Below are 25,817 nucleotides of genomic sequence, written 5' to 3'. Positions count from 1 at the left end.
TCTATTTTTAGTCTTCTTTTCTGAGAAGGGTTGGTATATTTTGTCTATATATAATCTTAAATTATAGTTTTACAATTGAGGTTTGTAGCTGGGTAAATTTTAAACTTTACATTATAAAAGATGATTTGGCTTGGGTTAGAATGTCATCTGAGAATTCTTTTTTTGTTTTTTTACAGAGACACAGAGAGAGAGAGTCAGAGAGAGGGATAGATAGGGACAGACAGGAACCGAGAGAGATGAGAAGCATCAATCATCAGTTTTTCTTTGTGACACCTTAGTTGTTCATTGATTGCTTTCTCATATGTGCCTTGACCATGGGCCTTCAGCAGACTGAGTAACCCCTTGCTCGAGCCAGCGACCTTGGGTCCAAGCTGGTGAGCTTTGCTCAAACCAGATGAGCCCGCACTCAAGCTGGTGACCTCAGGGTCTTGAACCTGGGTCCTTCCACATCCCAGTCCGACGCTCTATCCACTGCGCTACCACCTGGTCAGGCTCATCTGAGAATTCTTGACTTGAATATAAATTTAGGGATTTGGGGAGCTAAAAATGCTAGTTTTGAAGGGGTTTTAAAAAGATAGCTATACAATATCTCTAACCTTTAAAGTATAGTACGCATATAGGCCAGACTGTTGCCGTATAGTGCAAGTTTCTCAGACCTGCTGGACCTGCCATTCCTGGATGTGGTAGAAAAGGATTCTGCCCATCTTGTTGGTTCTTAAAGTCACTGTCTTCCCCCTCCCCATGTAAATGGATGGAATTGCATCATTCATGCTTCAAACACAATTCTCTCGCCCTGGCCGGTTGGCTCAGCGGTAGAGCGTCGGCCTAGCGTGCGGAGGACCAGGGTTCGATTTCCGGCCAGGGCACACAGGAGAAGCGCCCATTTGCTTCTCCACCCCTCCGCCGCGCTTTCCTCTCTGTCTCTCTCTTCCCCTCCTGCAGCCAAGGCTCCATTGGAGCAAAGATGGCCCGGGCGCTGGGGATGGCTCTGTGGCCTCTGCCCCAGGCGCTAGAGTGGCTCTGGTCGCAACATGGCGACGCCCAGGATGGGCAGAGCATCGCCCCCTGGTGGGCAGAGCATCGCCCCCTGGTGGGCGTGCCGGGTGGATCCCGGTCGGGCGCATGAGGGAGTCTGTCTGACTGTCTCTCCCTGTTTCCAGCTTCAGAAAAATGCAAAAAAAAAAAAAACAAAAAAAACCAAACACAATTCTCTCCACCATTAGCAAGGATTATCATCAGATGGAATAGAGGTTAGAAGATTTAAGTTCTGAGTGACCTTAGAATTTGCTGTCATATCTGAAATTCAGATGGCAACTATTCTCTGTCCTGTTGAAATTGAAAGTATCTTAATAGCCAAATAAGTTAGCCTATGATTGTAACCATTTTCTTTCTTTCTTTCTTTCTTTCTTTCTTTCTTTCTTTCTTTCTTTCTTTCTTTCTTTCTTTCTTTCTTTCTTTCTTTCTTTCTTTCTTTCTTTCTTTCTTTCTTTCTTTCTTTCTTTCTTTCCTTTCTTTCTTTCTTTGTATTTTTCTGAAGCTAGAAACCGGGAGAGACAGTCAGACAGACTCCCGCATGCGCCCGGCCAGGATCCACCCGGCACGCCCACCAGGGGGCGATGCTCTGCCCACCAGGGGGCAATGCTCTGCCCCTCTGGGGCGTCGCTCTGCCGCGACCAGAGCCACTCTAGCGCCTGGGGCAGAGGCCAAGGAGCCATCCCCAGCGCCCGGGCCATCTTTGCTCCAATGGAGCCTCAGCTGCAGGAGGGGAAGAGAGAGACAGAGAGGAAGGAGAGGGGGAAGGTTGGAGAAGCAAATGGGCGCTTCTCCTGTGTGCCCTGGCCGGGAATCGAACCCGGGACTTCTACACGCCTGGCCGATGCTCTACCACTGAGCCAACCAGCCAGGGCCATGTAACCATTTTCTTAAAATTAATGCAGAGCTGATTTCAAACTTTTCATTTAAACAGTGTCTTTATTTTCATCTGTCTTATTACATGGGATTTATCAAGTTTCACTGTGTAGCTATCTGCCAAGCAGGGAGAAAGCAGAAACCTGGGGTAAATGTGGTAGCTTTCAGGAAAAAGAACAGCCTGAGCTTAGCTATAACTTTATGTTGGAACGCAAGCCAATAGTGGGAGTTTCTCAAGGAAGTCAACTCTAAACAGAGATTGAAAATAAGAGATGTTCAGGCTGGAAAGGATTTGGGAATTGGGAGGGTGAGAAGAGTAACCCAAGAAAAGAGAAAAACATAATTTAAGGCGTAGTGGTGAGAGAGGTCTAAGCTTTTTAGTGAAACTGGTTTAAAATAAATTATCACCACCAAAAATTCTGTAATGAGAGGACCATGGCAGCAGGTGAAGCCACAGAGGGATTTAGGGATATAATGAAGGGTGTTAAGCAAGGTAGTGAGTGACCGGATCAATTTTATATTTTATAAATATCACTAAGGTTGCAGGGTATGGACCAGATTGGGAGAGAAGATTTGACATTGGACATTGGCAAATTAATGAGGAGACTTTTGCAATAATCCAAGTAAGATATAATGGTAGCCTTGATAAGGGTGGTGTTAATGAGGAAAGAGAGAAATTCGTGGGCTCAAGAGCTATTTCAGAGATAATTAGTAGCTCTCGGAGACAGATTAGATAGATGAAATAGGGAAGAGGGAGTAGTAACTGAGGCTGACACTCCTGTTGCTGGTTTGACAACAGTCGGAATAGTGACTCCCCCAAGGAGATGGGGTTTTGTTATGGTTTCCTCCCCATGACTGGATGAAGTGAGAAAGGAAAGAGGAGTTTGGAAAGATGAGAATATTAATTTTGAAGAAAGACCATTCATCAAGGAAGTGTGGAACCAGAAAGCTCAAGTTACTACTTCCATGGGCTGTTTTCGTAGTCCATGGACATAGCTCCATATAAGAAACCCTTTGTTTTAATTAACTAACTTATTTATTGTATCTGTATCACAGTAAATAAATATGATTTTCCTCTTTTCTTTTGTAATTTTTATTTACTTATTTATTGATTTTAGTGAGAGAGGCAGGGAACAGGAGAGAGAGAGAGAGAGAGAGAGAGAGAGAGAGACAGGAAAATCAATCTGTTCCTGTATGTGCCCTGACCGGGGATTGAACTGGCAACCTCTGTCCTTCGGGACATCGCTCTTAACCAACTGAGCTATCCAGCCAGGGCTCCTCTTCCTTTCCTTTAATAATAAATTATCCTGCAGTCAGAGAGTGTTTGATCTGCAAGGAACCTTGGAAATGATAGTTTCTTTCCACAGGTGAGCTCTGAGAGAAGACCATGTGATATCTGTAGAGTGGCAGAAGTAATAGAACCCAGGTCTAACAGCCACGCCATTGATCTTCCCAGAATACCTAGCCAGCTCTACAAAGATTATTGCATTCCATTAAAACAAATAAATGAAGGTAGAGACTTTATAAAAGAATAATACCATTATTTCAGAGGAAGGAAAAAATTTCATAAATAAACATATTCTTTATTTAAACATTTTCTTTTTGCAGTAGAGAACTCTGTTTTAATTAACCAGGGTTGCAGAAGTTTAGTCCCTTCTCAATATTGTGTTTCCTATCCTGCCATTGACCTTCCAACCTGATGAATTGAAAGGGTGGAAATCAGGAGATCTGTACATAGGTTTGCTTTATCTCTTATAAATATGTGAACTGATTCCACTTCCACAGACCTCAGTTTCTGTATCTCAAAAAATAAAAATGTGGGACTAGGATTTTTTAAAATCCTTTCTTTACTCTGTCTTTATCATCTTCCATCTTCCATCACTGGTTGTCTTTACTTTCTTCTCCAAACTGCTTTTCCTTTTTCATGGCAAATAGGAACGTCTTAAAAAGCTCAATGATGTGTGTTTCCAGGATGGTCCTGTTTATATTGTGAATAGAATAGGGCTCTATTTAGGTTTGTTCTTTTAACATATCATCGTATTTACTTTCCTTCTTTGAAAATAAAAATAGAGACCCTGGCTCAGTGCTAGAGCATTGGTCCAGCGTGTGGATGTCCCAGGTTCAATTCCCGGTCAGTGCACACAGGAGAAGTAACCATATGCTTCTCCACCCTCACTCTCTCCCTTCTCTCTCTCTATCTCTCTCTTCTCTTTCTGCATCCATAGCTCAGTTGGAGCAATTTGGCACCAGGAGCTGTGGATGGCTCCTTGGTCAGCCTCAGGCACTACAATATGTAGCTCGGTTGCTGAGCAACAGAGCAGTGGCCTCAGGTGGGCAGAGCATTGCCTCATAAGGGGCTTGCCAGGCAGATCCTGGTCTGAGCACATGTGAGAGTCCGTATCTCTGCCTCCCCGCTTCTCAACTAAGAAAAATAAAAATAAAAATAAAGGAGAAAAGAAAGAAAAATAGGCTTTGGCATTAGGAAGGGAGGCAGAAGAGGAAGAACCTGGAGTAGATAAGGGTGGGTGCAATGTGGGTATAATGCTGGGGTCTCCTTTGTGGAGAGAGAACACCCCAACAGTTGTACATGATGATTCACTTGGTTTTGAAGAGAAACTACTGGAACTTCTATTTTTATTTATTTTTTATTTCTTTATGAAATTCTGCTTTTTTTTTTTTTTTTTTTTTTTGCATTTTTCTGAAGCTGGAAACAGGGAGAGACAGTCAGACAGACTCCCGCATGCGCCCGACCGGGATCCACCCGGCACGCCCACCATGGGGCGATGCTCTGCCCACCAGGGGACGATGCTCTGCCCATCCTGGGCGTCGCCATGTTGCGACCAGAGCCACTCTAGCGCCTGAGGCAGAGGCCACAGAGCCATCCCCAGCGCCCGGGCCATCTTTGCTCCAATGGAGCCTTGGCTGCGGGAGGGGAAGAGAGAGACAGAGAGGAAAGCGTGGCGGAGGGGTGGAGAAGCAAATGGGCGCTTCTCCTGTGTGCCCTGGCCGGGAATCGAACCGGGTCCTCCGCACGCTAGGCCGACGCTCTACCGCTGAGCCAACCGGCCAGGGCCCGAAATTCTGCTTTTTTATGTACTAATATATGACAAATCAATACGGTATGTGCATGTTATTTACAAGTGAATACATGTACACATATATTTTGGGAACATGCTTACACATGTTAAGGTAACAGAAGGATATGTTCAAATAAGTTTGGGAGACACTGGTGAAGAGTTTGCAAACAAGGCAAGTCAAGGGCATCAAGATATCCTTTTTAGAAATAAAAAGAACTCTAAAACAAAAATAACGAAAAATAACATTTTGGTAGCGGAATTATTTAACTGAGTCTTTACCCCTTACAGATTTGAAGAAAACTGTTCACGCACACAAATATTTAGTTGATTTACTCTTGTTCATGGTTTTTTGGATTGTCAAGTAACTGATACTGAAATTGACTCTGTATAATTTAATTTATTTAAACTGTTCACCTGAAGGAGCAGGAGTAGGTTACATTAGTGTTTTTTAAAGATTTGGCCATGAAGTTTTAAGTCCTAGTTCTTCAGTTTTTTGCATTTATTTTGTTTTTTATTATTTCTCATAGAATAAGGCCACAGCTTGCCAAAGAAAAAATTGAAGGATGCCATATTTGTACATCTGTCACACCAGGAGAACCTCAGGTCTTCCTAGGGAAAGACAAAGCTTTTACTTTTGATTATGTGTTTGACATTGATTCCCAGCAAGAACAGATCTACACTCACTGTATAGAAAAACTAATTGAAGGTTGTTTTGAAGGCTACAATGCTACAGTTTTTGCTTATGGACAAGTAAGTACTAAATTATTTTTGTAGAAGTTGTAACTTTTCAGAAGCGTCCATTTCAGTTGCACTCTTAGTTTTGTTATGGGAGGTTATGTTCTGAAGGTCACGTATTTTTCTCTTTCCTTTATTCAGACTGGAGCTGGCAAGACATACACCATGGGGACAGGATTTGATGTTAACATCATTGAGGAAGAACAGGGTATTATTTCTCGTGCTGTTAAACACCTTTTCAAGAGTATTGAAGAAAAAAAACACACTGCAATGAAAAGTGGGCTTCCTCCTCCAGATTTTAAAGTGAATGCACAATTCTTAGAGGTAAAAGACTAATTGTTTACATTAATTTCCTTTAAATCTTGTTCTTAAGACCATAGACTTTATGAATTTAAGCTTCTAGCTTCTAGTATAGTGTTTTGCACATAGTGCTTAATAACTGTTTGAGTAAATTAACATTAAGCCGTAGGTAGCAAGAAGAATAGATAACAGGATAGCTTACTTGTGGGCATTTAAGATTATAAACTGACCTAGTGTCCCTAGAGTAAAACAATTAATATTGTTTATTTTAGGATCTCTCTGTATCCTAAATTACTGTTGTAATGTAGGCAGGCTCACAGAGTGCTGGGAACTCAGAGATTAAGACCAAAAGGTAGCGGGAGAACATGAGGAATAATAGGATTGAGGCTGTAGCACTTACCTGGCTGCTAAAATGGGTATTCCTGCAAGGACAGGCAGATGTTTTGATGCAGTGTCCAAAGGTTGGGGCAGGTTTGGATTCATTTAGGACAGTCTAGTTCGGTGGGGGGGACATGACAGTGAGTAAGAGGACATATCAGATAGGAGCAATATTGCACTTAGGTGAGCAGTGACTACAGTTCTGGGTGCTTGTTTCAAAGAAATGTTCTGGTCTAGTTCTAGTGTGATTTACCTGAGCTAATAATTTTGATCATTGGTGAAATATTTTATTCTACATTATATAGCCCAAAATAGAAAACAATTCAAATTTAATGTCAGTTTTCTTAATGTTGGTTTTAACAGACACTCCAATTTAAAAGAAACCGAAAGCAAGGTTACTAAATTATAGAAAAAGAAAAAAAAAGTGTTCTTCTATCTTCCCTTTTACCCTCCAAAATGTTGTGAGGCATTGTGGCTTTAAATTATAGTGATAGAAAAATGGTGTGTGCATCCTTTACTGAGGAGGCAGCTCAATCTTGTCAGCTGCTATTGACACAGAAACACGAACATCATTGCCCACCTTGCAAAAATACTAAATACTAACTTTTAGATACATTAAGAAAGGAGTAGGGCAAGAAGAAATAGATTTTTAACTCTAACAGCAAAAATTCTTAAAATCTTCTCTAAACTTAAATAGGATTTGTCTACATTCGGTACATATTTCTTACAGTTTGCTTGTATTTACAAATATTTGTTTATCACTTAAAAAGAATTAGTAGATCATTTAGCTAGCCCTGAGCTTTTTAGTCATGATTAATCTTTGACTGTTCTTACTCTTATAAAGAAATCTAGCATTCATTTGAATTTGTAATAATCATTGCTTCGTTCATTTTTATGTTATTTTGAAGTAATATGTGTAATTTTGAAGAACTTTTAAGATACATTTAAAAGATAACATTTTACATTGTGTGTTATTAGAGCCATGAGGCAATTTCTTCTAAATATAAACTTGTAATATTTATTTTTGATAGCTGTATAATGAAGAGGTCCTTGATTTATTTGATACCACACGTGATATTGATGCAAAAAATAAGAAATCAAATATAAGAATTCATGAAGATTCAACAGGAGGAATTTATACTGTGGGCGTCACAACACGTACTGTGAATACAGAGTCAGAGGTAGCATTAATATCATAGTTAAAATAGAGCATATTTTGTTTTATTTAATATTCAGTTTTGTTTATGGTTTGCTTAAGATCCAGATATAAAATGTGTATTTTTAAGTATAACATCTTGCTTTTTTTCCTTGTATTTTTATATCAGGATTTCATTATTAGAAGTGTTACAGTTATAGTAAAGTCAGTTCATTGTAGCATCAAATGATCCAAGTCAATATATGTATAGTGTGTTTTTTTTTTCACAGCTAGAAAAAGAGAGTTAGATAATTGAAGGTGAAGGATGGGTTCACAATCCTTTTTATCTTTGTTGTCACATGTATACCACTGTATCATTGCTCTTGAAGGGAGACTGTTAAGAAAAGTTACAAAAAATATTTTGAGAGTAGATACAGAATAAATAGCCTGAGTAATACAAGTTATTGCTCAGTTTGTTCCAAAGTGTTCTGTAAGCCGCAAATGTCAGCAAAAAGCAAACAATGGAGTCAGTGTTTTTTCCTATTAAAAAAAATAATACACTGTTATACTGAGTTCAGCCCAAAAAATGCACGTAAATAAAATAATATAAAATTCCAGATCCTTTACATCCCTTAATATGGTGGGTTTTAGGCACTAGTTCAGGTTTCTCATTGTCTGGTCTCTTGCTTAAATATTGTTCATGTAAAAGCCTCCTCTCTTCCCCTTTCCAGATGATGCAGTGTTTGAAGCTGGGCGCTTTGTCCCGGACCACTGCTAGTACGCAGATGAATGTTCAGAGCTCTCGTTCACATGCCATCTTTACTATTCACTTGTGTCAGACCAGAATGTGTCCCCAAACAGATGCTGTGAGTTATCAGTTCTAATTTCTTAAACGTTCAGTCTTCACTTCTTTAAAATCACATAAATCCTGGAAGAAGAGTACATTTGAACCAAATTTAGTTTGTGTATTCCTTTTCCTAATGAGATGCCTCTGATCATATTTAAGCTGAAGTTGGCTAACTGTGTATGATTTTGAAATTAAAAAAAAAAAAAAAGAAATTGGATATATGTTTGCAGCAACCAGAAAGCAGGCTGTGGCCATGTGATGATGCATGTAAGTCTCCCAAGATGCTTTGCTTACAGGTGTTCCTTTATCAACATAAACAAAGCCTCAGTTCATAACAGCTGGATTCTGACCAGCAGGTTTCTTTGTAACGGTCTAAGCCTTTCTCATTGTCAGCAGAAAAATTTGCATTTATAGTTATTTGGCTACATGCCTAGGGGAATGTGGGGTTTGAGAATATTTAGTGTCACGTTAATGCCAATATTTCCCATTAATTTCTTCAATTGCAGGAAAATTCTACTGATAATAAGGTGATTTCTGAATCTTCAGAGATGAATGAATTTGAAACCCTGACTGCAAAGTTCCATTTTGTGGACCTGGCAGGATCGGAGAGATTGAAGCGCACTGGAGCCACAGGCGAGAGGGCAAAAGAAGGCATTTCCATCAACTGTGGGCTTGTAAGGCCAAACTGAGACTAAGACTTTGTGCTGAGAGTGTATCAGAGACTTTCCATGTCCCTTCTCTTTTGCAATACTTAATACCCAAGAGGCAATCTTTCATGCACTGAGCTGAGAAACGCGAGTTACAATAAACTTGTAAGCTTAGGCGTGATGCGTTGGATTTTGATCTCCCATTATAGGACTTTTTTAGTTTTTCACATAGCAAATTTTCTTCGTGTGTGTAAATTCAGTTAGACTAAATTTGTATGTGCCGAAAATAATATATATTGTGGAAAGGATTTTAAATATTCCACATTTTAAATTATTCTGTAGAAATCAACATTTAATTTTAGTTATTATACAGTGTTCCTTTCAAAGTAACTTTTTAAGCTAACATTTTATGACAGTCACTTTATTTGGGGAATTGTCATCAACGTTTTTAGTAAATTGTTTCTAAATGAGAACTTTTCTAGATTACGATATATTAGGAATTAACTTTTAACACCATGCCACCTAGTGGCGTTTTTGATTGGAAAACACCTTGTGTTTGTTAGCATAAAGCTTCTTTATATGGAAGAACATTTTTTAGAGGAAGTTTTTGTGTAGTGAATCTTTTCTTTTTATTGACTTTGTTATAGAATTGGTCATTTGTTCCTACACAAGAGTGGTGAGGTCCCTATACTTCCGTGAAGCTTACAGTGTCAGGGCACATGTTTTCTACTTCCTTCTCTCCCATTCTAGAGCTGGGGGTGCCATCATATGCTTCTGTTTTGCCATTGCCTGATATTTGCTCATATAGGATTACAACCCTTCTGTGGGGGAATTAACAGACTTCCCAATTCCATCATGATGCTTCCACCATATGGTTGAATTTTATGTTAAAGGGAATATCATGGATCCTGGACTTTGTGTATTGGTCAGAAATTCTTAGGAAATAAGTTCATGGTGGTATTTAGATTTGTGCTATCAGGAAAAGATAAAAGCTGTTGGTCTGTTTCCCTGTTTAGACTTTTGAAAGCATTTTCAGATATATCTGGTAAAGTTTCAGTGTAGCCGGTTGTTAAAACTGTAGCCTCTCTGGAATAGGGGAACAAAGACAGTGCAGTGCTGAGGTCACTCTCTGCATGATCTATTGGCCCTGACAAAAATGTGGTTATAGATGTTTGCATTACTGAAAGGAAGTGTGACCAATATTAAGCTAATGCTTATGCTCTCCGTGCCAGTAAAAAAACAGTAGGGGTCACAGGACGAGTGACTAAGGAGTTAAATAATTTGACTTAGTTTTTTCAATATTGGAGGCTTAGCTCATAGATTCATTGTATTTCTTTTATTAAATTTTATTTTTTTAAGTGAGGGGAGGAGAGAGAGACAGACTCCTGCATACACCCTGACCAGGATCCACCTGCAACCACCATCTGGGACCGGTGCTCAGACCAACTGAACTATCCTTACAGCCTGGCTGACACTCAGACCAGTTGAGCCACTGGCTGCAGGAGAGGAAGGAGAGACGGGGGAAAGGGATGGGAAGAGAAGCACATGGTTGCTTCTCATGTGTGCCTTGGCTGGGGATTAAACCCACGATGTCCACATGCTTGGCCAACGCTCTATCCACTGAGCCAACCAGCCAGAGCCTCATTGTATTTCTAAAGACAGCTCCGTTTACATTAGGAATACCTTGTTCAGAGGAATCATAGTGATATTTTTCAGTTGGTTCATGATTTTGTTTTTGCATAAGGTAGCTACAGTTCAACAAGAAAGTTTCATGAAACTGTTAAACTACTTGAACGTTTTATTTTTCCATTGAGTGGAGGAGAAGAGTTTGCAACATGAATTGACAGTATTCTGGGAACATGGCCTGATTGGCAATTCTAGGGATGGTTAAAAGTTACCAGTCTTGTTTCTAAAGGAAATTTCTGAAAAAAAGTTTAAGTATGAGTTAAGTGTGAATTATGACTATATGGAGTACTAAATTTTGAGTCAGTTTTAGTCCAATTTCATGTTAGTTTTTAATAGTTAATATAGAAGACTTTGAAATTTACCTCATATTTCAAAACATAAATGTAAAAAATCCCAAACCCAAATATTTTCAATTCTGTCATGCTTCCCTACTATTCTCTATAAGCTTTTGTTATTTAAAAGTGTTATAATTAGTAAATTTTGTCATTTTTCTTTCTCTTTTAGTTGGCACTTGGCAATGTAATAAGTGCATTGGGAGACAAGAGCAAGAGGGCCACCCATGTCCCCTATAGAGATTCTAAGCTGACAAGACTCCTACAGGATTCCCTTGGGGGTAATAGGTATGCATAGTACTAATCCATGTTTGTGAATTTCAGTTATTCATTATTTTTAAAGTAAGTTTCTTTTGTTTTGTTTTGATTTTTGTATTTTTCCGAAGCGAGAAACAGGGAGGTAGAGAGACAGACTCTCGCATGCTCCTGACCAGGGATCCACCTGGCATGCCCTCTAGGGGGTGATGCTCTGCCCATCTGGGGCGTTGCTCTGTTGCAACTGGAGCCAGTCTAGTGCCTGAGATGAAGCCATGGAGCTGTCCTCAGTACCTGGGGAAACTTTGCTCCAGTGGAGCCTTAGCTGTGGGAGGGGAAGAGAGAAATAGAGAGAAAGGAGAGGGGGAAAGGTGGAGAAGTAGATGGGCACTTTTCCTCCTGTGTGCCCTGGCCGGGAATCTAACCCGGGAGTTCCACATGCTGGTTGATGCTCTTATGCTGAGCCAACTGGCCAGGGCTTCTAAGAACATTTTTAAGTGTAAATCAGATAAATAGGATGAGGAACTGCTAATTATTAAGTACCTAAAATGTGTGAGTTCTTTTGTATGTTGTTATTTCACATAGTCCTTATAACATCCCTTCAGGTAGGTATTATTCTTATTTTGTAGATAAGGAAATTGAAATCCAGAGAGGTGAAATAATTTATTCATAGTCACTGAGTTTGTAAATGAAGTCCATAGCATATGCTCTTTGTACTTTATCATTGTTTCTGCTTAAGTGTGTGGCACATAGTATATGCCTAAAAAATTTTGTTGAAAAGTAAATGTTGTCTAAGTAAATACAAAGTAATTTAAATATACTTTATATCACTTTACAAAGTCTCCTAAAAATTAAACATTTTTTCATATGGAAAAATACCTTTTTTACAATTTATTTAAAAAATTTTTTTTATTGATTTGAGAGCAATAACTGGGGCATACGAATAAACATTTTACTGACCTACTTGGTAAAGCAATTTGTCATTACCATAAAATAATAGTTCCTAAGTTTTCTGTGTAATCTGTCCAGAAGCGCTGCAATTTTGACCACTCAATCACAAATATATAAAACATATGAATATACTCAGTATTCTTGTCATTCAGGTGAAAGAACTTTGTGCAGATTTTTTTTGCTGATAACAAAAATTGAATTACAAATGATTTTTTAAAAGTTTAAATTCCTCAGATATTAAGTAGATAAATTTTAGAATTGTTTTGTGTATTGCCTCCATTTTTTTGTAAAGAGGTGATATATAAATATGTCCACTTATACTTTCTCAGATATTATAGATGAAAGAAGGGTAATAGAAATGCATTTTCTTCAATATTACTTAGGTAAATAAAATCTTTCTCTTTAAGATAGTCTGAAAGTGTGTGTGGGGGGCTTTTAAATTCGCTTTAATTTTAGGTTATTAGTATCATTCTTTTGGTATCTTGAAGATAAGAAATTATTCAAAGGGCAGGGATTTAAAAGTGATTTTTGCAGTGTTTTATTTGCTTTTATCTGTAAACCTAATTATTCTTTGTAACTTCTAGCCAAACAATCATGATAGCATGCGTCAGCCCTTCAGACAGAGATTTTATGGAAACTTTAAATACTCTGAAGTATGCCAATCGAGCTAGAAATATCAAGAACAAGGTGATGGTCAATCAGGACAGAGCGAGTCAGCAGATCAATGCACTCCGCAGTGAGATCACACGACTTCAGATGGAGCTCATGGAGTATAAAACAGTAAGCTAGCCGGCTTGACTCTGCATTCTGTGATACATTTTGTGAACACGACGATGCCTTTTTGCGATGGCTTGTACATGTGTGTCTCTGCAGTCTCTGCTTGTCGTGACAGTGGCCTCCTTCCTTTGGAAGGTAGAATTCTCTAGTTTTCCTTGTGCAGCCTTTAATAATGTTTAGGCTCTCAATCTGACCAACCTCTGTTTGGGCTTCCTAGTCAATCTGTTTGTATTTATTTATTTATTTACTTACTTACTTACTTATTTATTTTTGTGACAAACATGCCAGAGGGATGCAGTAGAGGGAAAAGGATCTCTTCGGCCTTGAAGCTGTTAAGACGAAGGGCTCTTGGTTGCAGAACTGCATAGTCTTGTAATACCTTACACAAATCCTTGTGTATTTAAGGCTCCTCAATCAGCAGGGAAATATCTTTCCTTTCTAGGGTAAAAGAATAATTGATGAAGAAGGTGTGGAAAGCATCAATGACATGTTTCACGAGAATGCTATGCTCCAGACTGAAAACAATAACCTGCGTGTGAGAATTAAAGCGATGCAGGAGACGGTTGATGCCCTGAGGACCAGGATCACACAGCTCGTCAGTGACCAGGCCAACCAAGTCCTCGCCAGAGCAGGTGAGCGTGCAGGGTGGGATGAGTGTGAGGGGCTAACTTTTGGAGGGCAGGGAACATTCTTTGTGTTCATTAATTTTCTGGAGCGTTTGAAGTAGAAATGTCAGTCGGTGTATGTCCAGTCTGTGATTTGAAGTTAAATACAATATTTGATTTGTAAAGAACACATTCTCCCAGAAACAAAATGTGCCCTTTACTTTGTTATATTATCTTACAGTCTGCTTATGTATTTATGCGTAGGAGATTTGTTGTATTGTGTTATGTTTTATTTATTTATTTAATTTTATTCTTTTTATTATTGTGTTTCCATACTTTTTTTTTCTTCAACTCTGTTTTGTTGAAGTTTTAATTTAAAGGAAATTCTTAATTTCACATTTTATCTTGCAGGGGAAGGGAACGAGGAGATCAGTAATATGATTCACAGTTATATCAAAGAAATTGAAGACCTCAGGTACATTTCATGTTCTGTGATATTGAGTTTTGCAGTGTAGTTATACCACTATTTTTTGAGTTTCTTGTTTCATAACTCTTCACAGTGATAAACCAGCACTATGGTCAGGTTAACGTCAGGGGAATAAGCACATGCCTTTCAATAATGTCACATTCCAAACAGCTTTCCTTCCATCTTTCCATATTATGTTCCCACATTATCTTCCTACTCTGGTTCTCATATCCCTTGTGGGTGATTACCTAACCTGACCCATAGGACACGCATAATTGATGTGGATGAAGTGACCCATGGGGCCTTCCCTTACTGTTTGGAAATGGTCAACATCCCCTCACTGTTTGGAAATGGTCAACATCTATATAAGTCAGCTCTAATTTTTTAAATCTCCCGTTACTCCTGTTTGCTTCTGCTTCTCCAGCTTCTCCTCATGTGGGAATCATTGCATCCCTACCAGTCTGCCTGCCGCTCTGGCACAGAGACTCATTCACCATTCACATTTCACACACACACGACAGATGTTCACTACATGCCCAGCACCAGGCCTGAGCAAGTGTTCCGTAAACAAGGAGTTCACAGTCTAGCTGGGGCCACTTGCATAAATAATCACCCGTAGTACACGATAGACATTAGTAAGAGGAATGCCATCGCCCGGTGTGGGAATGTAGCAGGGACCACGGAGCCCAGACTGGGGGAAGAGGGGTCGGAAAAAGAGTCAGGAACACAGCATTTCTATAATCTGTTCAGGTTCCATGGTTTCCCTGATGGCTCAGCTACTTTCTCTTGAAGGAACACCACAGTCAGCTCCACGGGGAGCTTCTCAGTAGCTGCCATCTCGCTGTGCCCGTGAGCAGAGAACAGCCGAGCGGAGGTCATGTTGCACAGCCACTGTGGCACTTACTCGTCTGGAGTTTGTGTTCTCTCTCCCTTTCTCTCCCTCTCACTACTCTACAGATTCTTTTTTTTTTTTAATAGTTTTTGTAAAATTTTTATTTCTGCCTGATATTCTCTCCTCTTTTTTAATTGTTTCTATTGGGGTGACACTGCTTAATGTAATTATACAGGTTTCAGTTGCCCAATTCTACCACACATCTCTGTACACCGTATTGTGTGCCCACCCCGCCCCCAATATGATGAAGTCTTCATCCATCACCGTTTATGCCCCATGCCCTGTCCGCCTCCCTGCCTGCCCTACCCGGCAGTCCCCATACGGCTGTCTGCGTCTGAACCGGAACGAGTCATGTTTCCACTGTTTGTGTCTCTGCGAGGCTCACCGGGTTCCTACGTGTTTCAGAAGGCAGAAACAAGTGGGGAGACATCTGCTGTGGCCACAGATGCATACATATCTCCAAGCTTTGCCTTTTTGGTGGAGATGTTTGGGACGTTGGGTCCTGGTCTGGACAGAGGCCGACCTGGACTTGCATTTCTCTCCTGTGTTGGCAGTGCCTTTTCCCACCTCCTGCCCAAAACTTGTCTTCCTTACTCTGTAGGACCCATCTTTCCCAATCCTGCAGACACAACTGAAGAACTAACTGCCTTTTAGTTCCTGAAGATTCTCTTCCTCCTCCTGGCCTGCTTCTCTTTTATTTCCGTGGCCCTGGTCGGCTGGGAAGGCTGATTCCATGCTGTAGTTGTTCTGTTCTGTTTCTGTCTCTCACCCTGTTATTCTAAGGCCTTATCTAAGCTTGATCTCACCATTGGACAAATGGCCTCACTGATGTTATTATTTCCCAGACAACTGACTGAATCATTTCCACTCCTCCTACTGACACTGAAAGCAGTGTTTATCATCTTTCTTCTTCTAGATCATGAGTTAAGATCATTCTTTAAGCCCTTTAGACAACTGAGATGACTCAAGCCCCAAGTTCAATCAGTGACCAAATCTTTCTTGGTATAGGTTAATAGCTTGTTTCACTTTCTCAATGTTTCTTTGATGGTTCTTTAGGTGTGTCCCACTCCTGAGAAGTAGTCTTCTAGAATCTCAACACTGTAATTTACAATATAAAAATAACTTACATGCAGGATAAGCATAAATGAGCTTTGAATTTAAATGGGATTACTTGGTTTGAAATTTAAGTTTCTGTTTATTAATAAGTATGTGACCTTGGGAAAGTTACCCAACATCCTTGAGCTTTAAGTACTTCATCTGTAAGAATGAGATACTACTTGCAAGTCTCAAAGAGTTTATATCGGGCTCACATAAAAGCACAGGATATAAAAATTTTTAAATTCATAAGTACTGTAAAGGTCTAACACGTTACTATTATTTATGTTCAAATTCTCATCTTCCATTTTTATTTACTAAATCCTGCTCCAGTTCTTTCAAAACTTGGCCTTAGGAAGACATTATTCACAGCTTCTTAAACTTAACACAGATTTATAGATTGTTTCTTGGAAATGTTTGTACTTCAAGTATTATCATTCTAATTTTAAAATAATACTAGTTACCTTTTAATAACTTACATGTCATATTATTTTTTTGAAATAATAATAGTCACTAATTCTTTTCTGGGGGGGATTTAATTTTTTTGTAGACATTTTTTAAAATATAAAGCAGTATAAACAAAATTAAAATCATTCATATTTCTACCATTCTTAAAATCAGTGCTAACATAGTGGTTTATCTCTTTAAAATTTTTCAATACAAACTTTAGCAAAACTGATACCAGGGTGTATATATTGCTTTGCTATCTATTCTTTAAAAGTTGACAAGATATTATGAGCCTTTAAAAATGTTATTAACTATTTTTCTAACATGATTTTTGCATAGTTCCATATGGTACTATTTTTATATAGTACTGTTTTTATTTATTTATTATTGAATTTATTGGGGTGGCATGGATAAACATAATTATACAGGTTTCAGGTGCCCAATTCTGCAACACATCTCTGTACACCATATGTGTGCTCACCTGTCCAGTCAAGTCATTGTCCATCCCCATTTTCCACCCTGTACCCTCCTCCACCTCCCACCACATCCTCTGTTTTCAACTGATGTAACTAATCCTCTATGTGAGATAATGATATTGTTAGCAAATTTTTGTTAAGAATAGTTATTATTTGTTAAATATATTATTGGTCAGGTGAGTTTTAAATGCATTGAATCATTGAGCCCAAGGAAATCTGTATACTTCCTGTAATGTCTCACTGCTTAGGCTCCTGTTGAGTAAAACACAGGCAGTGGGTGGGTGGATAAACATGAAGAGAAAGCGAGGCTAACAGAGAGGTGCTGTCTCTATAGCCCGTATAAGAAGCAGGTTCTGCTAAATTAGCATGGCATTTTCAGAAGTTAGTCCTAAAGGTTTTAGTTTTTATCAGCACCAGGATTGAAGAAACATTGATACACCAAATACAAACTTTTAAAGTCTGGTAATAAAATACAAGTTGTCTGATTATTATATAAATCAGCCAATTAAAAGATGAGTCATTATGGGCAGTTAATTTATATATTTTTATTTATTATTAATATTCATTATTATGCACCCGGGCTTTGTGATATTGAAAATACAGAAAGTATAAATTTTGACTCTTGAGTTTTTATAGTTAAGCTGAGTTTTTATACTTAGCCTGCCCACTTGTTTTAAAAAATGACAACATTATATTTATGATGTTCTTCCAAAGTCACTTAACCTAGAAGTTTGTACACAGCTACTTACGCATCTGGGCAGGGCACATACAAAAATCAAACAATGAATGTATAAATAAGTGGAACAATGAATCAATGTCTCTCTCTCTCTCTCCCTACCTCTCTAAAGAAGAAAAAAATTTAATTGACACCAGATATATAATAAAACAATTTTATCAAAGAATTAGTAGGACAGTAACCTGAAACAGATATTCACTGATTTATATACACCCTGTCTCGAGCTGGTTTCAACACTGTCATGAATAATTTTGGTAGATAATGAAAAAACACAGATCTGACTATGTATTTGAGAGCTTAATAGTTGCAAATAATGTAGCATCTTCCTCTGACATATTTGTACATATGGCAAAAGATCTTAATAATATAGTTTTAAGGCAGAGGTAGCAGGTAGCATTTGTCTTTATAGCCCTATCTCAGTCACCTTTGCCATTGACCTTGGGAATATATTGTATTAAGGTAGATAATTGTATTCTTGATGGTTTAAATCAGTGGACCCCAACCTTTTTTGGGCCACGGACCGGTTTAATGTCAGAAATATTTTCATGGACTGGCCTTTACGGTGGGATGGATAAATGTATCACGTGACCGAGACAAGCGTCAAGAGTGAGTCTTAGACGGATGTAACAGAGGGAATCTGGTCATTTTAAAAAAATAAAACGTTGTTCAGACTTAAATATAAATAAAACGGAAATAATGTAAGTTATTTATTCTTTCTCTGGGACCAGTACCAAATGGCCCACGGACCGGTTCCGGTCTGTGGCCCGGGGGTTGGGGGCCACTGGTTTAAATCAAATTGAAGTAAAGGGACTGGCCTAGAGGACTTTTTGAATCCCTTTTAGTCTCATGTCCAGGGTCTTTTAGGATCTTATCATTCTGTGGTTTTGCATATTACTGACAGTACGTACATTATTCTCCTGTCATTAGTAGGACAACTTGAGTAAACAAAAGAATGTTTTCAATGATCAAACTCAGGTTTCCTTGGAGATTTCATCTTTTCCCATGACATATTCAGGAGCCAGATGTCTCTCAGCCAGTTAGGGACAAGTTTGACTAACTATTCTTTGCAAAGATTTGGGAATGCTATTATAGCATGATGAATGAGGAACTGAAAGGTTGGGAACCATGCTGCTTGTGTATTTTAAGTTTAAGTGATGGCTTTATAAAGAAAGGATAAATAGTGCCTAGTAGCCAGAATGCAAGTAATCCAATTACTATTGGTACTTTTGAGCACAAAGAGTATGATTTCAAATTTTTAATTTAATGAAGGAATTAAAAAATATCCTAAACATTAATGTTTGTGAACACATTTATTATATTTTTAAAAGCCTACATTGTAGCAATGTTGAAAGACATTTTGGAAATCTTTTTAGCATGCAAAACAACTCACTTAAAGTGCCTTTTTATTCCTGTGTAGTCAACTTTGTAGAAGCAGAAAATCGAATGGTGGCTACCCGGGGCTGAGGGGCCGGGGAGGGGAGGAGTTAATGTTTCAGAGGTACACAGTTTCAGTAGGAGAAGTTCTGGAGATGGATGATGACAGTGCTTGCAACAACAGTGTCAGTGTACTTGGTGCTGTAGAACTGTACGCTTACTAATGGTCAGGGTGGGAAATTTTATGTCATGTATTTTCTGCCACAATAAAATATTTCCCATTTAAATATATTTTTATTCACTAGGGCGAAGTTATTAGAAAGTGAAGCAGTGAATGAAAACCTTCGAAAAAACTTGACAAGAGCCACAGCAAGATCACCGTATTTCAGTGGATCATCACCCTTCTCTCCTGCCATACTGTCCTCAGACAAGGAGACCATTGAAATTATAGATCTAGCTAAGAAAGATTTAGAGAAGCTGAAAAGGAAAGAAAAGAGGAAGAAGAAAAGGTAGTGTTTTAAAATCATTGGTCTATGAATTCCTTTTTTTTTTTTTTTTAAATTTTCTGGATATTTTAATTTGTGATTACAATGAATATACATAGTCTTAAGTATATTAATAAATGAAATGTCATTTAAATTAGCTGACAATTATAATTATGCTTTTAATAGTTTATCTCTATTTGTATATAAAAATAATTATAATAGTATGGTAATAAATTTTATTTAGACTATGATGAGGTAAAATAACTATTAGAGGCTATTTTATTATTTCTTCAAATAGCTGCTTTTGCATTTCATTCATCTTTCTTTTCTGCAAAGCTTGCTGTACCATTACAACTTAATGTTGTCATTTCCCTCCCCATTTTCTAATGCGATTAAATAGTCACATGGATATATAAATATATTCTAATTCCTGTCTAGATTAGTTTAACTAAAGGCTAAACTAATTCATCAGACTGTCATTTAATATCATTCTGTCTCAAGTATTTTCTGCAGAGCTTTTCTAATATGATTATGTGAAAGTTATTTATTATCTGAACCTTCCAACAAGGAGTTACTCAGCTTTATGCCACTGTTCTAGGCTTTCTTTTCCTTGCATCTTGATAATATCTCCTTCTGAAATCACCGGGTTGCAAAGAAGAGGTGAAAAATAAAATTTTACCACTTGTAGTGTATGAGTGGTTAAATGCTCATAAACTCTTTACATGTTTACATATTGAGTCTATGGTGCAGTCAAATTTATTCTGAACATGCCAAATTAATTTTAAGCATTTTTGGCTAGATATTCAAAAGTAGGCAAAGCTAAGCTATCTTATTTGTCAAGTGGTTTGTTACAGGGGTACACTTTGTAAAATTGTTATAGATATTTAGTCTACCTACTGCTTTGCTCAATTTATTTAGAAATTTATTTAGGCAACCAGACATTTCTTCCTTGGGGGGGAAAACAGTTGGTCAAAGTTATTGGAGGTAAAATTCTTCATATTAAATATACTCTGTGTCCTTGAGTTAAAAGGAATGATTGAAATAATTAAAACAAGAGGTCACACATCTATGGTTATAAGGCATTGCAATTGCAATTGAATTCTTAAGATGCTAGTGTTTTAGCAGGTGTTTTTCATGGATGGCTGATTGTGGCAGCAGTAAGAAATATATAATTATTTCCTCTTATGCAGGGCAATTAAAACTGAAATAATGATCATAGAATTATCAAAACCAGGGTGACCAAACATACTGATGGAATGAAAGTGTGACTTATGCACATGACTTACCATTTACTTCTAAAATCTAGTTCTGTAGTTGGTCAGTATGTCAAAGGTTATGATTTGTTTTAAAGGTTTAGGTGGTTTGTGTTTATGAATATTAGGCATAGTCAAGGGTACATTTTTCAAGGTTATGAGCTGGTTCTGCTTTTTCCTTTTGAGTTAAAGTTAGATATGTTACCTTAATCACCCATTGAATATAAATAATGAAAAAAGATAGAGATCCCAGTAGTAACTAACATAGGCTGTTGTTGACATTCCTTCAGTAATCACAAGTACCCCAAATTAAAACATCCGATGCAGGTCATTTTTATGACAATGAAAATTTTATGACAAATTTTATAAGCATTTTGACTGATAAATAGTATTAGAGGAAAACTATTTTTTTTTTTATGTTTTATTTTCATTTTATTGGTTGACTGGTTTACAAAGGGCATTTGTAATATTTATTTATTAATAAAATTCTCTTCATTTTTCTTTTTTTTCTTTTATTTTATAATTTTATTTTTTTAATGGGGTGACATCAATAAATCAGGATACATATGTTCAAAGATAACAAGTCCAGGTTATCTTGTCGTTCAATTATGTTGCATACCCACCACCCAAAGTCAGATTGTCCTCTGTCACCTTCTATCTTGTTTTCTTTGTGCCCCTCCCCACCCCTTTTCCCTCTCCCATTCCCCCCTCCCCCCCGTAACCACCACACTCTTATCAATGTCTCTTAGTTTCACTATTACGTCCCACCTACGTATGGATTAATATAGTTCCTGGTTTTTTCTGATTTACTTATTTCGCTTCGTATCATGTTATCAAGATCCCACCATTTTGCTGGAAAACTATTTTATTAAGGTTTTTCTCTGTTGCTTTATTACGGAAATTATAACCGTTTCAAGATAAAAAAAATTAAATAAAACAGTTATTTCAAAGTGACAAAATATGACTAGTTTAGTGATTCTTTTAGATGTAATAATTATTAAGTTAAAAATAATAGCTGATTTAATACTAAGAAGAACTCACCAAACAACTGGATTTAAACATAACAATCCAAGTGAAAAAATTTTATTTCTCTACAAAAAGTGTTATGAGATTCAAAAACTCTTTGAGGAGCAAACCAAGCCAGATAAGGCAAATTGAGAGATGTTATTTTAATCTTCTGTGGAAAATGTGGAAGATAGGTTAGAATGAGAAAAACAAATTTACTAAAAATAAGTAACTGCTATGCATTGTTTTTAAAAAATGCTTTATAAAGCATTTTTACACACATGCTATAGTTTGTTTTTGTAAAACTGAAACTTATATACCAGGGGTCGGGAACCTATGGCTTAGGAGCCAGATGTGGCTCTTTTGATGGCTGCATCTGGCTCGCAGACAAATCTTTAATAAAAAAAATAATAGGCCTGACCTGTGGTGGCGTAGTGGATAAAGCGTCGACCTCGAAGTGCTGAGGTTGCCGGTTCGAAACCCTGGGCCTGCCCGGTCAAGGCACATATGGGAGTTGATGCTTCCTGCTCCTCCCTCCTTCTCTCTCTCTTCTCTAAAATGAATAAATAAAAAATTAAAAAAAGAAAAAATAATAACGTTAAAAAAAAACATTCTCATGTATTACAATCCATTCATTTCCTACCTCTCATGTTCATGGTTGCGGGTGGCTGGAGCCAATCACAGCTGTCCTCCAGGACAACACCAAATTTTTATTGGATAATGCGTAACATACATGGGTCGTTGTGTGGCTCTCACGGAATTACATTTTAAAATATGTGGTGTTCATGGCTCTCTCAGCCAAAATGGTTCCCAACCCCTGTTATATACTATAGTGTGAATCTAGAAAATTTTTGTGTGTACCATAGACTGTATAACTGTAAAAGCCTTTAGAACCAGTTCATGAATTTACTTTACCACAAATATTAATTTGTAAAATTTAATAGAATTTTCTTTACCACATTATTCAAACTTTGTTGTGGATTTAAAAAATGAAAATAGTGCTATTTGGCTAAGCTTGATAAAGATTTTGTTCATCATCAATAACTTTTAGTTAGCTGTATGTAATATTCCTATTTTAAAAATGTAGGTAAACTCTGGCCCTGGCTGGTTGGTTCAGTGGTAGAGCATCAGCCCGGCCTGTGGAAGTCCCGGGTTTGATTCCCAGTCAGGGCACACAGGAGAAGCACCCATTTGCTTCTCCACCCTTCCCCCTCTCTTTCCTCTCTATCTCTCTCTCCCTATCCTGCAGCCAAGACTCCATTGGAGCACAGTTGGCCAAGGAGCTGAGGATGGCTCCATGGCCTTTGCCGCAGGTGCTAGAATGGCTCCAGCCTCAACAGAGCAACGCCCCAGATGGGCAGAGCATTGCCCCCTGGTGGGCATGCCAGGTGGATCCCAGTCGGGCTCATGTGGGAGTCTGTCTGACTGCTTCCTGGCTTCTAAGTTCAGAAAAATACAAAAAAAAATGTAGGTAAGCTCTATATTAGGCAATGGGTGTAGTACAGGTTGAAACAAATAATAAACAATGATTTTTAGAAGTGTTGAGAATGATATCAGGTTCACTGAAGTTAGTGATTAGTCTTCCACAGGAATTCTTCAGAGGCTATATCCTCTTTGGATGTATTGATTTTGGTCAAATTGGGTTACATACCTCACATCTATTTTATTTATCAGAGAGACATTACAAAATTTGGGTTCTGCCTCAACCTTACATGTACAGTAATTTCAAATAAAAATTGTTTGGAACTTGGACTAATTTTTCTTTGAAAGTATTATAAATACATAGTGTCCAGGTTTCCCAATTCACTCCTACAAAATGATTTTTACCTATTTTAATAGTGGCATAAAAGCAATTCAGAAGAGAATAGAAAAGGGGGAAGAAAGTTGCATTGTGATGAGCATAGCCAACCTTTGGTAAAAACAAAATAGTGAATTTCTGCCTTGTCCTTCTTTCTTATTCTCATCTACTGACTTTCTGTGTCCCGTGCTATCTCGATCCACTTGTCCTTTATTCAGCCAGTTCTCATGTAAATCTATCCTGCTCCAAAGTACTCCCAGTTTCAAAATCATCGATTTTTCTTCTCTTATCTCTTTAGACTCAAATTTGGGAGCCAAAGCCATTTGACAAAATTAATTCACGCCAGTGGAAATGACTTATACCAGTAACCTTCTTTTTTTAGGGATGTGTGTAATTTTGAAAGAGGAAGCATCAATACAAATACTGAAATTGGGGCAGCAGTTCCCTCAAGTCATGTAGGAAAGAATTATTTGTTACCGTCTTTTGGCTGAGAGTTTCCCAAAATGTCTGGGTCTTGACCTTTGGGGTCAGCTTTCTCAGCTGTTCTGGTTCTTACGGCTGCTTTTTTTCCTCCCCACCGAACCCCCAAATTCTTCAGAAGCTCCATGCCTTTTAATTTATTTTGTTTTGTGGTGTTAGTTTTTGGTTTTAGTGGCTATGGGGCCTCTGACACAGTAAGGTTGGTCGGAGGAGCACAGTTGGGTCGTTTTTTTGTGAGTGGCATTTGTGTTCAAGGTGAATGTCGTAAGTCCTGTTGTACACCAAGTTTCACCCTCTTCAGCATCAAAGTCTTTATCAAAGCTACAACCAATAGCTAATATGTGGCGTTTTAAGGTTTGCTGTTCTACCTTTCTGTTGATACGTAAAATAGGTGTAGAAAGTAAGAAAATAGGGTGTATAAGAAATAAGGGTGAATGATTGAATAGATGATACTGCCTGTTTTTGAGTTACGTAAATGTTTTAGAATGGTTAGCAAGATTTACACCTGCTTTTCTGCCTGCCCTTCCCTCATGTAGAAGTATTGTAGTGGAACTAAATGGAATAAAAACTGTACTCCTTTAAATATGGAGAAGTGTCAGATTATTAGTTTATTTCTCTGACCCTCTACTGTCTTTTTGAACTATTGATTGCGAGAGCAAAGCTTTTTATAAAAGGCAATTGGGAAAGAATCTAAAATTTACCTACTTCTTAACTCATATCATCCATAGATTTTAACATAACTCTCTTGTGTAAGGCAAACAAATATTCTTTGTATTGAAAGGAGAAACTTTGGTATCTTTGCCAATAAACCATACCTTTGAGCCATTGTAACACATTATCATCAGTATAAGCCTAGATTAAAAATAAAGTATTTTTGCATTTTTTGTGTATATGGAGAAAGAAAATCTGTGATTCACACATTTCCCCCATACTTTTGGATATCTAGCTTTAAATGACTTGCACTGTAAAACACTTCACTTATTCACCAGACTGCCTTCTGTTTGTATTTAGTGGTGTCAGGTTGAAGCTCTAAAAACACACAGATTTAGGTAGTGGCTTTACTTTCCTTTTTTAGCCATTACACTGGACCTTTGATCCCTAGTGAATATCACTCTGTTGACTTTTTTTTTCTCAGAAAGATTGCTAGTCTGTTCTTGTAATAGCAGTTTATAAGTGCCTAAGAAAAACAATCATAGGCCAACAAATAAAAGTCACATGTGAGCACATATGTGACAAAATTAAAATGAAAACTGGCTTGATAAAATAACTCATATTGAATACTCAGTTTCTTAATTTTAAAATATTGATGATTCTGGAAAATATTTTTGGAGTTCTGGGCAGAAGTAGGCTGTATCAAGATTGCTATATGCTTCTTCAGAGCCTAGCACATCTACCTTTTTGTCTACATGACAAATATTAATATTCAGTACATTCCATTGAGTAAAGATGCACGATTCTGCATGTTCAGTATTTAAATTTATTTCAAAGCCTTTAGGTACATATTTATAGTTTTTTTAGAATATTTTTCTGATTGAAATATAATCTTACTAATGGAAAGTACTACATTTCCCATTTTATTGCCACCTTTGCCTTAGATGTCCTTTTAGTAGGTAGTTTTTAATAATTAGTACAATGATATGAAATTTTAATTTTTAATTAATGAAATTACAGTTTTTT

The 25,817-nt window shown here is 37.7% G+C and overlaps 1 protein-coding gene across 16 annotated transcripts in view; it reads left to right on the top strand.

Annotated features, from left to right (window-relative positions):
* Positions 1-25,817, top strand: part of KIF21A (kinesin family member 21A) — a 156,465-nt gene that overhangs the window by 81,169 nt on the left and 49,479 nt on the right. For all 16 annotated transcript variants that reach the window (XM_066258099.1, XM_066258108.1, XM_066258107.1 and 13 more), the window contains exons 2-11: positions 5,513-5,735; positions 5,862-6,044; positions 7,430-7,579; positions 8,265-8,399; positions 8,887-9,054; positions 11,218-11,333; positions 12,836-13,031; positions 13,471-13,660; positions 14,045-14,108; positions 19,425-19,628. In XM_066258099.1, coding sequence (XP_066114196.1) covers positions 5,513-5,735; positions 5,862-6,044; positions 7,430-7,579; positions 8,265-8,399; positions 8,887-9,054; positions 11,218-11,333; positions 12,836-13,031; positions 13,471-13,660; positions 14,045-14,108; positions 19,425-19,628 — 1,629 coding nt within the window. The remainder of the gene's footprint in view (positions 1-5,512; positions 5,736-5,861; positions 6,045-7,429; positions 7,580-8,264; positions 8,400-8,886; positions 9,055-11,217; positions 11,334-12,835; positions 13,032-13,470; positions 13,661-14,044; positions 14,109-19,424; positions 19,629-25,817) is intronic.

The sequence above is a fragment of the Saccopteryx bilineata genome, chromosome 2 (assembly GCF_036850765.1).
Source record: "Saccopteryx bilineata isolate mSacBil1 chromosome 2, mSacBil1_pri_phased_curated, whole genome shotgun sequence".
Lineage (NCBI taxonomy): Eukaryota > Metazoa > Chordata > Mammalia > Chiroptera > Emballonuridae > Saccopteryx > Saccopteryx bilineata.
This window is presented reverse-complemented; position numbering and strand designations above follow the sequence as displayed.